Genomic DNA, 14,494 nt, shown 5'->3' on the forward strand with positions numbered 1-14,494 from the left:
GTAATAGTATTTTACGAAATATTTTACGGTTATCTTAAAACTAACAATATAGTTTAGTACACAAAAGGGGGAACAAATATTTATGAGAAATTTCACAGAAATCTTAAAACTAGGGATTCAATTCTATTTACAAGATGGAGGACAAGAGTTTCAATAAAGAGTAAAAATTATAGCTATCTTAAAACTAGGAATACAGAATACTAATTTGAATTTTTTAACTAAAACTTATGCTTGGTCAAGATATTCAAAGGGTGGCTTATTTCCGCATCAGTGTAGCAGCAGTTGTATCAAAGACAGGGGAGAGACAGGGAAAGAAGAGCAAAACTTGCAACTTTCGCTCGAACGGCGGGGGGGGGGGGGGGAGGGAGATCAGCGTATCAAATTTGCGCCTCAGTCTAGTAAGTCGTCGAGTACCGGATTGGCGGATGGTATTCTTCGGACCCGCGGGGAATCCTTCAAAAGTCATCGGACCTCGAGTCGCTCTCGCTTCAGTTTCCTTCTATGCAGGCGTAGTGGTAAGGGCGACGGCGGTTACATAGTGGCACTCTGGAGCTGATCGGTTCCACAAGGCAGGAGGAAACTCTAAAAACGAGAAATAAAAGAGAGGGGCTAAATTGGGATATTTATCGTTTTTATGAAGGTATAAATAAGGGACATATAGGGGAAATCACGAGTTGCCAGCATATCTCGGACTGGTACATTGGGTGGTCTACCTCGGGCCCGAAGGGATTCCTTTAACTGAGACCTGGCGTCACAATACCCGGCGCACACCCAGACAACGTGTTCGATGTCGTGATAGCCCTCGTCACAAGCGCACAGACTACTCTCCGCAAGCCCAATACGCCGCAAATGCGCATCCATGGTGTAGTGATTGGACATAAGTCGGGACATTACACGAATAAAATCCCGACCCACATCCATCCCCCCGAACCAAGGCTTCGTTGATACCTTTGGGATAATCGAATGTAGCCATCGTCCAAGTTCCCCATTGCTCCACGAGGTTTGCCAACTGTTGAGCGTCCTCTGACGACAAATACTAAAAAATTCATTGAAGCAGATTGGTCTTTCGTATATGTCACCATTTAATGCGCCCACCTTTGCTAATGAGTCGGCCTTTTCATTGCCCGGGATAGAACAATGAGAGGGGACCCAAACAAAGGTAATCTTATAAGATTTTTCAGATAACGTACACAAGGACTCCTGTATCTTCCCCAGAAAATACGGTAATTGCTTTTTAGGCTTCACCGCACGAAGAGCCTCGATAGAGCTGAGGCTGTCCGAAACGATGAAGTAGTGATCTGTGGGCAGAGTGTCGATGATCCCAAGGGTGTACTGAATTGCAGCTAACTCTGCGACGTAAACTGAAGCGGGATCATTGAGCTTGAATGAAGCGGTGATAGTATTGTTGAAGATACCGAAGCCAGTGGACCCATCGAGATTTGATCCGTCAGTGTAAAACATTTTGTCGCAGTCGACTTCTCGGAATTTATTATAAAATATATTGGGGATCACCTGCGGGCGTATATGGTCCGGGATTCCACGAATCTCTTCCTTCATGGATGTGTCGAAGAATACAGTAGAATCAGAAGTATCTAGCAAACGAACACGGTTGGGAGTATATGCAGAAGGATTAATGCTCTGTGCCATGTAGTCGAAGTACAAGGCCATAAATCGGGTTTGAGAATTAAGCTCGACGAGCCTCTCGAAGTTTTCAATTACCAACGGGTTCAGAATGTCGCATCGGATGAGCAATCGATATGAGAGTTCCCAAAATCGATTTTTTAGCGGAAGAACGCCCGCCAGCACTTCGAGACTCATCGTATGGGTCGAGTGCATGCAACCCAAGGCAATGCGCAAGCAACGATACTGGATTCTCTCTAGTTTGATGAAGTGTATGTTCGCAGCGGAGCGGAAACAGAAACACCCGTACTCCATCACCGACAATATCGTTGTTTGGTACAACCTGATCAGGTCTCCTGGGTGAGCACCCCACCATGTTCCAGTTATTGTTCGGAGAAAATTGATCCTTTGTTGGCATTTCTGTTTCAGATACCTAATGTGACATCCCCAGGTACCTTTAGAGTCGAACCAGACCCCGAGATATTTAAATGTGAAAACCTGGTTGATCGTTGCACCCATTATTAAAAGCTGGAGTTGCGCCGGCTCACGTTTCCTAGAAAAAACAACCAACTCCGTTTTCTCCGTGGAGAACTCAATACCCAGCTGAAGAGCCCAAGCAGACAAATTGTCCAAGGTATTTTGTAATGGTCCTTGCAAGTCGGCAGCTTTGGGCCCTGTAACAGAGACCACCCCGTCGTCTGCAAGTTGCCTTAGCGTGCATGAATTGGCAAGACAATCGTCAATGTCATTCACGTAGAAATTGTAGAGCAGGGGACTTAGACATGAGCCCTGGGGAAGACCCATGTAGCTAAATCGCGATGTTGTTAAATCGCCATGCGAAAAGTGCATGTGCTTTTCAGACAACAGGTTTAGCAAAAAGTTATTTAAAATTGGCGAAAGACCATGCTGGTGCAGCTTCTCTGACAGAGTGTTGATAGAAACTGAGTCAAAAGCCCCCTTAATATCCAAGAAGACTGATGCCATCTGCTCTTTGTTAGCATAGGCCATTTGGATTTCTGTAGAAAGCAACGCAAGGCAATCGTTCGTCCCTTTGCCTTTGCGGAAGCCAAATTGTGTATCTGACAGTAAGCCATTTGCTTCAACCCAATTGTCGAGGCGAAACATGATCATTTTCTCGAACAACTTCCGAATACAGGACAGCATTGCAATCGGCCGATACGAGTTGTGGTCGGAGGCTGGTTTTCCTGGTTTTTGGATGGCGATGACCTTCACTTGCCTCCATTCATAAGGGACAATGTTACCCTCAAGAAACTTGTTAAATAAATTCAACAGGCGCCTTTTTGCAGTGTCAGGCAGATTCTTCAGCAAGTTGAATTTGATTCTGTCTAACCCTGGGGCGTTATTGTTGCACGATAAGAGAGCAAGTGAGAACTCCACCATCGAAAACGGTGTTTCGTTCGCGGTATCGTGAGAAGACGCGGCGCGGTACGTTTTCTGTACCGGGACAGAGTCCGGACAGATCTTCTTGGCGAAAGCGAATATCCAACGGTTTGAATATTCCACGTTCTCGTTGGTACTATTATGATTACGCATACGTCGAGCCGTACCCCAAAGAGTGCTCATCGCTGTTTCTCTCGTTAACCCGTCGACGAACCGGCGCCAATAACTGCGTTTTTTGGCTTTCATTAGACTCTTCATTCGCCTTTCTAACGACGCGTACTGTTGATAGCTAGCGGGTAACCCGTCTTCCCGGAAGGCCTTATATGCAGTGGACTTTTCCGCGTACAGCTCTGAGCACTCTTTATCCCACCACAGGGTGGGAGACCGTCTATGGGTATTCGCGCTGGGTACTGGTTTAGTCTGAGCTTCATTCGCACTGTCGAGAATCAAGCCAGCCAAAAACCTGTACTCTTCCTCCGGAGGAAGTTCTTGAGTGGATTCGATTTTAACGGATATCGCGGTCGCGTAACTCTTCCAATCAATGTTCCGTGTGAGGTCATACGATACATTGATTGTTTCCGATGGTCTTGAACCGTTAGCAATTGAAATCACGATAGGCAAATGATCGCTACCGTGGGGATCAGGGATCACCTTCCACATGCAATCTAACTGTAGCGATGTCGAGCAAAGCGATAAATCCAACGCGCTTGCGCGTGCTGGTGGTGTAGGAATCCGCGTCATTTCTCCCGTGTTTAAGATGGTCATGTTGAAATTATCGCAAAGATCTTGGATTAATGTTGATCTATTATCATCATGAAGACAGCCCCATACCGTACCGTGCGAGTTAAAGTCTCCCAGAACTAGCCGCGGTGCCGGTAAGGATTCCGTGATATTACAAAGCGTTCGGTCCCCTACCGAGGCTCTAGGAGGAATGTAGATGGAAGCAATGCAAAGGTCTTTACCTTTGATTAAAACTTGACAAGCGACAATTTCAATGCCTGGTGTCGAAGGGAGGTTAATTCGGTTGAAAGAATAGCACTTTTTGATCCCCAAAAGTACTCCTCCATAGGGGTTTTCTCGATCCAGACGAATTATATTAAAGTCGTGGAAGTTGAGATTTATATCGGAAGTTAACCAAGTTTCACATAATGCGAAAGCATCACATTTTAAACTATTTAGTAAAAATTTAAAGGAATCGATTTTCGGGAGGATACTTCTGCTGTTCCACTGTAGAACAGTGATCGAATCGGTGACCTCGTTCGATGACTTAGCCATCGAAGGATACGATCGCTGCAAGGAGGGGCCACTTAGTAGTCAACTGCTTCAAAAATGTTTGCACTATAGGGAGAAAACGTATCAGAAGGCTTTTAAGAGGATCAGTAACATTGAAAGCTGTGAAAATTAAGTCCACTATGTCAGAAAATTTCATTAGTCCGCTACTGGACTGAGTATCTGTTTGAAAAAAGGGGACACTTGGGGTTTTGGATGTCCCTGGAAGTGGTGGGTACTCCTTGTTAGAATTAATATTTCCAAGTCCTGGAGCAAATTGCTTCGGCTTTTGTGCATCACTTCCGTTGGATTTATTGGTTGTAGATGGCGCACTCTGAGTGGACGACACCTTGGCACCCTTACGAGGCAATGTAGGGGAGGCTGGATTTCTCCTCTTCCTGGATTCCCCTGGGTTAACCAAAGATGTTCCCTCTCGTGGGTCGTCAGATTCTTGCTCAACGTTAGCCAAACCAGCATAGGGATTTTCGGACAGGACAGATGGCGAAGCATTCTTTAGCATTTCTGCATAAGAACGCCTTGAGCGTTCCTTAAGGGAGCGCTTAATTTTATCCCCGCGCTGCTTGTACGCAGGGCATGATTTAAGAGCATGTGAAGGGCCCCCGCAGCAAATACACTTTTCAGTTTCTTTGTCGCAAGAGTCATCCTCATGCTCTCCTTCGCATTTGCCGCATCGTTTCTTATTTCCACAATATGTGGCTGTGTGGCCCAACTGCTTGCAATTGCTGCAGCTCATGACCCGCGGTACAAACAGGCGAACTGGTAGGCGAACCCTGTCAAGGAGGATGTAGTTGGGAAGAGAGGACCCGGCGAATGTCACCCGAAGCGAGCCTGATAGAGAGTAGGTAGTCTTACCTCCCTCGGTGTTTGCGGTATACAATTGTTTGCATTCTAAGATCTTAATCTGTTCAAGAGAGGGGTCCTTAAAGCAGCCAACCCCGTGCTCCAACAGTTCTTCGCATTTCAGGCCCGGTTCGGACACTACCCCATCGATTTCACAGGCCACACAAGGCACGTACGCTTTAAATTCCCGCGTAAAGCGCTCACAGCAAGCAATCGCGTTTGCCTGGCCGAGATCACTCACTAGAACACGTATCTTGTTTGCCCGAACACGTGTTATCTGAGTTACGGCCGGGTAATTAGCAGTCAGATCTCGAGAAAGTTTTAATATATTAACCGGTTTCTCTCCGGTCCGAAAATATACCACCCATGGCCCAGAGGAACCTTCTGGGTACTGCTTTATACGGGGAGCAATGCGAGTATTAGGGGGATCAGGGACTTCCATGATTGCATCAGATGGTATTTCGCCCTCGGCCATTTAAGCACGAGGGCAGAGCGTTATATAAACGGGAATGTGTCTTATTATTTGATTACAAGGTAGAGTAAAAGTAGGGAAAAGGAAAGAAAGCAAACGAGGAAAAAAAATAAAGCAAAACTTATCTGCAAACAACGTCGATTGTTCCGCACCAGCGAAAACAATGTACTGGATTTACTGTCGGCACCAGCAGAACGGCTGCTAACGAACGAACAAAGGATGACCTTGACTCACTAAAATTTACACACCGAGCACCACTGTGAAATATAACGATCCGTTCCGTTCAAAGGTTGGGAGACGTATGATTTTTACTGTTGATTTTTTGTCTACTAGAAATGCTCGAGAAATGTCAGCCAGGTTCTATTTTTTATATAAATGTACAATAATATCCATAAAAAAACTTATGACATTCATTCGAACATTGTAATGAATTTCATAAGACTGTTCTATGGAAATCATTATTTCTACTATATTTTCTGCTTATAAATATCAGCAAATTTCATAAATGGGCACCTATGGCGTTCATTCGGACATTTTCATAAATTTCATAAGTCTGTCTTATGAAAATAATAAGAGATGGATTTGGAAAATTTCCCCTCCAAATCATAAGACAAACTTATAAAATCCATTTAAAATCCTTATGTCTGAAAGTCATAAGACGTTTTTATGGAAATTCAAAGTAAATTTTGCTCAGTGTAGCAGTCGTTAATCCAGTGTTGCCAAAAAAATCTTGCAAGTGTACAAATAAATCATATCTCGACAAACATATGATTACGGCCTAAAAGATATATTCAATGTTCTAACTTATAGTTTGCGATACTTAGAACTTTTAAACGTGCAAAAATTTTAAACAATGCCATTCATTGAATACACAGATTTTTTATTTTGGAACATTCAGATTTTCAACAAATTGTCTGACAGCTCTATAGATATGTATATGTCATGTCATATATGTCAAACTTCAAATCTCGAAAAAGTTTTCAAAAGGTCGTAAGTGCATTGAGAGTCTCTTTGTGTTATCTTTTCTGTTAGACGATCCGCACCGGTGGGTAAGTAAATGCGTGTCTATTATGATTACGTTATGCGGTTATATTGTATTTAGACATTGCACCGGTCGTTATTAAAGCGGTCACCAAAATACAACTCTGTTTCCACACCAGTAGTTGTCATAATAGCTACCTCGCAACATAATAAAATCAAAAGAATCATGGAATTACGCCAAAAACCCGCTCGAAAGTGCCTAGTAGAATTCACCCCAGATGGTCGGCAGCGAAATAAAATGCTTGGCTGAATTTCTGGGAGAATGGCTGGCAGAACTCTGCCAGACTGCCAGGTACGCATTTTTTTAAATTTAAAAATACTTAGGAGCCATGCATAAAAAATGTTACGAAAGGGGAGGGAGGAGTCAAAAATCGCAGAAAAAAGCTACATCATTTTTGTACGGCCCCTTATAATAAAAATATTTAGTAATTGGAGACATCTACGGGCAGATCACTCTACAAATGTATAACAAATTTGCATCAATTTTGAAAAAAAAAATGCATTTTTGTTTCAAAATTGATGCAAAAGTTTCCATTTTTACATCAACTTTGCACTCCCTCGCAGACAAGTCTGTTCAATAAAAGTCTTGCGCTGATCCACTTCGTTCGATGTTTTGTTGGGTGTAGAGCTAGTTTCTTGCAGGGCTTTGATGTCTTGTACGTAGCGCAAAATTCATTCTAAATTTCTACTTTGATGAAAAGAAAACGCATTTAATTTCGTTGATTTTTGGAAATGCATCACAAGTAATTTACGCCTAACATGAAATCCATATTACTTACCGTGTTTAAAACGAAATCTTTGTTTCTCCTTATTTTTTCATCTGCCAAAATGTAAATATGACGAAAATTAAACAAAGATAAACAAAAAAGCATCGGTGAGGCGAATCTGCCCACCATAATACATTAGCTTCCCTCGACGAAACAGAACGTGAACGTCACGTCACCATTTCGTCAGAATAAGTTGAATGCGTTTCTCATGTGCCCATTCACACGTTCCGTTCCTTACGTACGCCATTGGTATTGTAAAAATAAACAAATTTTGGTTTTAATTAACAATTTTCCCGTTTTATATAGTGATAAACGAGATTTCGTTTAAAACAACAAAATCATAATAAGTTTAACCGAACAAACTAGTTCGAAGAAACAAAAAAAAACTTTAGTATTAACCAAAGGAGAGAACCACTCAAATTTAATTCAAATCAAACAAAGATTCTGTTGGTTTTTTAACAAAGGGATCAGCTCGATCTAACACATTTTATTTTGTTTCAACAATATTTCTATTTAAAATGTCACCTTGTAGAACTCAATACACCAAACAAAACCGTCGTCTTTCGATATATACTGGAGAATTGATGGTTTTTTATTTCGTTTTTGCTTGAAGCGAAATTGAGTTAAATCCTGACTCCTACTACTATAAAAATGTATGAACTGTTGGGGTTGCAACCTGACTCAGGTTCGGGGTCAAGTAAAATAGAAACAATTGAAACATTGTAATAATCGAAAGTGGAAGTAAACAGAGATGCTCTCAATGTGCTTACGTTCTTTTGAAAACTTTCCCGAGAAATAACGTGAGAGCCAATATTTTATTAGATAAGGTATTCACATATGTTTCCTGAAAGTTTTTTCAACTGGCAGAATCTACATGGTGTAAATGGTGCATCGCACAAATCCATCATGAAAACAATAATAATTCAATCTAAATTATCTGAATATTAGCGCAAATGTGTTTATTTGAATGTGCATGGGCTGTGTCGTCGTCTTATTTTGTATATGTCTACACCTTGTGCAGATTATCTTGCATTTGTTTTTATAGAGTTTCATGCAAATCATTTCACTCACACTACTTGGGGGTTTATCTTCCTCCAGCTGTCATATGTAAAACCACAGATAACAGACGTTTAGGCTAGAACAAAATTTCTTCAAAAACCTGTGTAAACTTTCAAATTAATAAACGTTGGAAATCCGTGTTTCACTATCGCCATCTGCGCAACTGTTTGCTACACATGTTTGACAGCTGCACTCTAACTGCATTGTATCGATCACTGCGACATCTACAAACGTTTGCCAAACGTGTTTCAGGCGTCTTATTTATTCGGAATTTCAGTGGCGGGTATTTACACACGATTCAAATCGAGCCTAAACGTCTGTTATCTGTGGTAAAACTGTCAGTCTATTCAAACGTTTGAAATAGCTTGCCTAAAGTATTTATGATGGTGTTAAATGCTGTGTGACACCATGAAACTTGTTCCGGAGACGTACAATACCGGTCGGTCAGGAACCATCACGCAAATAATCCGACCGAAAAGCTGTTTTCGTATTGTTTTCCTCCACCTATCAGAACATTATGACAGGTGGGGGAAAACAAATCGTTGAACACACTAATACAGTTACAGATTGTCAAGTATTCAAAAAATAAATCACTTTAAATTCATGTGAATAACCACGTAAATGGATATTTTTTGAATTTCAACATACATCATGTGATTCCTATAATCATCATATTGTAACCATGTAGGCTTTATGTGATTGACACATAATCTTCAAGTGATGCGAATATTATAGTCGAAGCTCAGTTTACGTACATTTCCTATGTGAAAAATCAAATGACAATGTGTTTAAGAATTTGTTGAATGCAGCACATAAACCTTCGCAAGTACGTCGCTGTAAGTATAACTTACTTGTTATATAATTTCATGTCGCTCAAAATGTAATAATTATGTTTTTGTATAACTTTCAGAAATATTACTCAAAGAGATTGAAATAGGCTGTGAACAAAAGTGGAAGTAAATTTTCATATTTCGCGTTTTTTACCAGTGAAGCTCTCGCAGTAATGGGTGAATTAAACGGAATCGACGGAAGCTGTTCACCGTGGTGCGGGAAGCGGTCGATCGACGCAGTCATTCGCGGAATCCACACGCCCGTGACCTATGGCGAATTTTCTGTTGAACACACCCAGGTGCTCTTCGAATCGCACGACGAAGTTGGAGTTTATTGTGGAAAAGCTAAAATCCCAGGAGGCAGCACACAAGATTTAAAGTTTAAAGATAATAAATACTATTTCTCTTCATTTACTATATGCTGTTTTCATTACTTACAGCGAAAAATAATCAAACATCTCCATTGAAATAATAAACTAATTATTAAAAAATTTCATAAAATGTACATGCTGTGTCATGTAATTGCTACGCTTGGCTTCATGTAATTTCTACGTTTCATGTTATCTAATTATTATATTTTATATTCATGTTATAATCACGTTTCATTTCATGTTATGATTATGTTCGGCTTCATGATAATTCTACGTGATTTTTTGTTGCAAATTATGTAAACATCATTTAACTTTTACATGACGATTCAGATATTGAAACTGACTCTAATATACCGGACCACCCTATAGAGTTTACGTGAAAAGTGCAGTGGATGAGAATCACATGTGAATTCACGTAGAAGTAACATGATTTATTTTTTTAGTGATAGCAGATATTATCTGCTAGATCTGAAGTTCAACTCAACGGTTCAGTTTAAAATAAAACAAAAGCTTCTAAAATTCTGAGTATTAATACGTTTTGTTAAAGTATTTAACATATAAATAAAGTTTTTCTAGATTGAAAACATTTGAAAAAATCTGAAAAATGAGCGGAAGATGAAGGCCACGACATTTTTTCCTGATGAAACCTTGGTACGACCAAAAATATACGAAAAAGGTAAGATATATTTACAATATGCTTTCAAAATTGGTAAAATATACCATTGCTCATTTTCAGCAAAAAGTACACACAAAAAGTACTGCTCATATGACACAGGGTTCGTATGACCACAACGTTCAATCTGTTGAGCTGCCGCAAAATGCACTAGGCCATCAGAGATTTAATCAATTCAACAATGAACTTTCCAGTTCCGATACACGCGGCGAAACAACCATAGATAATGGATGTGTACTTGTAGCTCCGAGGAAGCAAACTGTCTTGAGGGTAATGATCTATATACCAACCAAAATCAGATTGGGGAAGCTAATGAAACAGATACACATTTTGAATCGGTAAGTGCCGTATACAGAATTAGCATCTGCACCATAAATAATGTCTTGCGTTGAGCCCATTTTCATTTTATTAATAATATCACCCTAGCCATTTGCAACCGTTGGCAAGAGCCGTAACGACTGTCTGTTGAAATCATTGGGTCAAATAGTAGAGTGAAAATTTGGCCACTCGATTGCATTATTTCGCGTCAGTCCGAGTACCACAGTTCTATCGCGTCCGTTTGTTATAATACGGGATGTTATGACGCAGATCTGTTTTCGGATGTTATGACGTAAGCGTACCATTGAGCCTCGGACATAATGCTGCATATGACCTAGAACGGAACCGTGTCATAACGTCCGAAGGGTGGTGCGTCACTAATTCCGGGGCATTATGACACACAAGGGTGCGTCATTACCTCCGAAAACAATAATGTGTCAAAAGATACGAAAAAAATTCTTGTGACGCATACTGATAATGGGATATTATGACACAGAGGTATTATATCATAAAGTCCGGGATAATATGACGCTCTGATAGTTTGGGATATTATGCCGCATAGGCACTGTGTCATAACGTCCCAGGGCATAAGGTCCTAAAAGAAGGTGCGTCATAACGTCTGGGACTTTGTGATGCACAAGGTGTGCGTCATAGACTCCAGAAATAATTGTGCGTCATTCAACCCGAGACGAATCTGTTATGCGTCATAATGTCCTGGACGTTATGACGCACTACTGTTTTCGGATTTGATGTAGCAATAGACTTATCAGCTGCGTTGGTATTGTGCCGTTTTGACGTTTGGATTTGGTAGGAAAACAAATCATTTATATGGCGAATTGGGAGGAAAACAAACCGGTTCTGGGTTTAAGGGGAGGGCGGTAGTATAAAAATGCGAGATCTCAGTGTGTGTATTTTAAACGTCATATCTCAATGGGCATATTGGATACTGTGACGCACTCGTAGTGTCGGATATTATGACGCACAGGTACTGTGTCACAACTTCCCAGGTCATCCCAAAACAGTGGGCGTCATAACGTTCGGAACATTATGTCGTAGGAGAGTGTGTCATAAGATCTGATAGCAAGAATGCTCCATAACATCCGAAGTTGTTCGTGTGTCGCAACGTCCGAAAGTAGTCCTGCGTCATAATGTCCGGGATCTGATGACGCACACTGATATTGGGATGTTATGACGCAGAGGTATTGCGACGCACAAGTGGTGAGTCATAAGATCCGAAAACAAATGTGCGTCGCAATATCCAGGATTTTATGATGCATATTCGTTTTCAGATATTATGACGCAGCCTGGGACATTGTGACGCACCCTTCTTTGGAATCTTATGACCTGAGACGTTATTACGCAGTTTTCACTTAACCCTTTGTTTTTACCGCAGGACTCCGGACATTTTGGCATTTGAAACACAGACTAACAGACATAACACTATATGAAAATTCCATCAAAAATATCAATCCGCTTATTTTACTAGAACACTAACTCCACTTTTTATACACGGTCCCAACAACTCATTTGCAATAGGGTTATCCCTCAGGCTAGGGAACAATTTTTCACCAGTGGTCTATTCCTCGTATACTTGCGCATATATCAGGGGCGCCACAATTTCAAATGCGGTCAATTCTAGATAACATTTTTCTCATTCATTATATTACTTCAAATCATAGTTAAATATTGTCATGATTATGAAAGAATGTTATAGTTTTTATTAATTATCAACGCCAACTTTCAGGAAAGTTATAATGGTGACTATATAATATTCACTGACAAGATGAAAGTGTCAGATGTACTGTTCATGGTGCTAAATCTGTACGTCAAATATAAATTTAGTCAGGAAACAGTCGAAGATTTGCTACGAATGCTAAATTTATTAACAAAACGGAAACCCTTTCCCGAAAGTTTTGCTACATTTTCGAAAAAGTTTCCTGACCCTTACAATATCGAGAGAAACTACTTTTGCACAAATTGTCAGTGCGGGTAAGAAACAAAACTAAAAATAACGATGCATGAATCAACTAATTTTTTTTATCATTACAGATATGAAAAACAGCCTTGTCCTGAATCAACATGTCCTGTTGAAAATTGCGGTTCAACTGCCAAAGATTTTTTTATTACTATTCCAATTGAAGAACAAATCAGAGAAACTTTTAAGAAATATTCAGAAGAGATCAAAGACTATAAAGAGATGATTGGAACGAAAAAAAATAGCAGATATCAACTGTGGTAATCTCGCACAGTCCCTTCCGGGGTTCACAACAGAAAATATCATAACGCTATCTGCAAATGAAGACGGCGCAGTGTCATACAAATGTACTAACAAAAAACCTCTGTATCCCCTGTTTTTGACTGTGAATAATTTACCACCCAGATTGCGATTTAGAAAGAACAATCTGATTTTGGCAGGACTTTGGTTTAATAGGGGTAAGCCGAGCATGGGTCTGTTCCACAAAAAAATTTTACTAGAACTGCAAAAAATACGAAATGGGATGTATATTGGAACTGAGCTTTATCAAGTAGTTCTCCTGCAAGTATGTCTAGATTCAGTTGCAAGATGCGAGTTGTTTTGCTCTAAGCAGTTCAATGGCTGGTACGGCTGCACAATTTGTTTGCACCCAGGAAAATTAATGTATAATCAAATACGATATCCGTACAAGAAAGTAAATATTAGAGAAGACGAAGAAACCCGTAAATTGATGCTGGAAGTTATTGAGTCAACTTCACATGATTCAAAATTTGGAATAAAAGGCATTTCCATTTTAATAGGAGTCCCAAATTTCAACATAATCGACGGACTACCCGTTGACTATATGCATATGGGACTTTTGGGTGTCACCAAAACGTTTTGGGAGCTGCTTATGAAAGCGGATAGTGATAGCAAACAACGCCCGTACTATATAGGAAGCCAAAAACAACTCATAGAAAGCAGGCTCCTCTCAATTAGACTTCCAAGCTGTTTTCTACGTCGACTGCGTAAAATCGAAGAATACCTAAAATTTAAGGCTTCGGAATGGGAAACCATACTTTTGCATTGTATTTACCCATGCTTGCATGATATATTACCTCTCAAATACCTAAATCTTATAATGCTATTTGCTACAACAATTTTTGAATTGCTAGAAGTGGTTATTACGGAACACACTTTAGCAGCATGCGACAAGCGAATGAAAGAGTTTGCTAAATGTTACGAAAAACTTTTTGGTGAAGAGAGTATGCTGTATAACATTCATCTTTCAACTCACTTGGTACGAACAGTAGCTAATTTAGGTAAGATACATCAACATAATAGTGTAATAGGTGTAAGGTGTAATACCTCCCAGATCGAAATATGAAAAAGTAAAATGCGGTGATGAATTCTCGCATTAGTTTTTCGATCTTCTTCCTCGTTGCACTGCCTTACAAATATGGGTTTCGATTGATTGCACTGGCATTGCTACGAAAAGAGCAACTTCAGTGCTTGAACTAAAACACTGCAATAAATCGAAAGCTAACTAAGCTAACTGCTTAGTTTTAAATTCAAATATATATATTTATACTTGCATAATATATATGCAAGTATAAATATATATATATATATATATATATATATATATATATATATATATATATATATATATATATATATATATATATATATATATATATATATATATATATATATATATATATATATATATATATATATATATATATATATATATATATATATATATATATATATATATATATATATATATATATATATATATATATATATATATATATATATATATATATATATATATATATATATATATATATAT

At 39.5% G+C, this 14,494-nt stretch overlaps 1 protein-coding gene and 1 long non-coding RNA gene across 3 annotated transcripts in view; both read left to right on the forward strand.

Moving 5' to 3' along the window:
• The first annotated feature begins 9,071 nt into the window (after nucleotides 1-9,071).
• On the forward strand, nucleotides 9,072-9,737 carry LOC131683162 (uncharacterized). Its single transcript, XR_009304406.1, has 2 exons — nucleotides 9,072-9,326; nucleotides 9,401-9,737. It is a non-coding gene; the product is annotated as an uncharacterized LOC131683162 (long non-coding RNA).
• Nucleotides 9,738-9,939: 202 nt separating this feature from the next.
• LOC131683161 (uncharacterized) overlaps nucleotides 9,940-14,494 on the forward strand; it is a 30,929-nt gene continuing 26,374 nt past the window's right edge. The window contains exons 1-4 of one of the 2 annotated variants that reach the window (XR_009304405.1): nucleotides 9,940-10,367; nucleotides 10,428-10,702; nucleotides 12,427-12,671; nucleotides 12,732-13,958. Coding sequence is in view for 1 of the 2 variants with exons in the window: in XM_058964994.1 (XP_058820977.1) it covers nucleotides 10,595-10,702; nucleotides 12,427-12,671; nucleotides 12,732-12,917 (539 nt within the window). In the remaining variant the exon portion in view is untranslated. The remainder of the gene's footprint in view (nucleotides 10,368-10,427; nucleotides 10,703-12,426; nucleotides 12,672-12,731; nucleotides 13,959-14,494) is intronic. The other variant, XM_058964994.1, reaches the window with a different exon arrangement.

This window comes from Topomyia yanbarensis, chromosome 2, assembly GCF_030247195.1.
Source record: "Topomyia yanbarensis strain Yona2022 chromosome 2, ASM3024719v1, whole genome shotgun sequence".
NCBI lineage: Eukaryota > Metazoa > Arthropoda > Insecta > Diptera > Culicidae > Topomyia > Topomyia yanbarensis.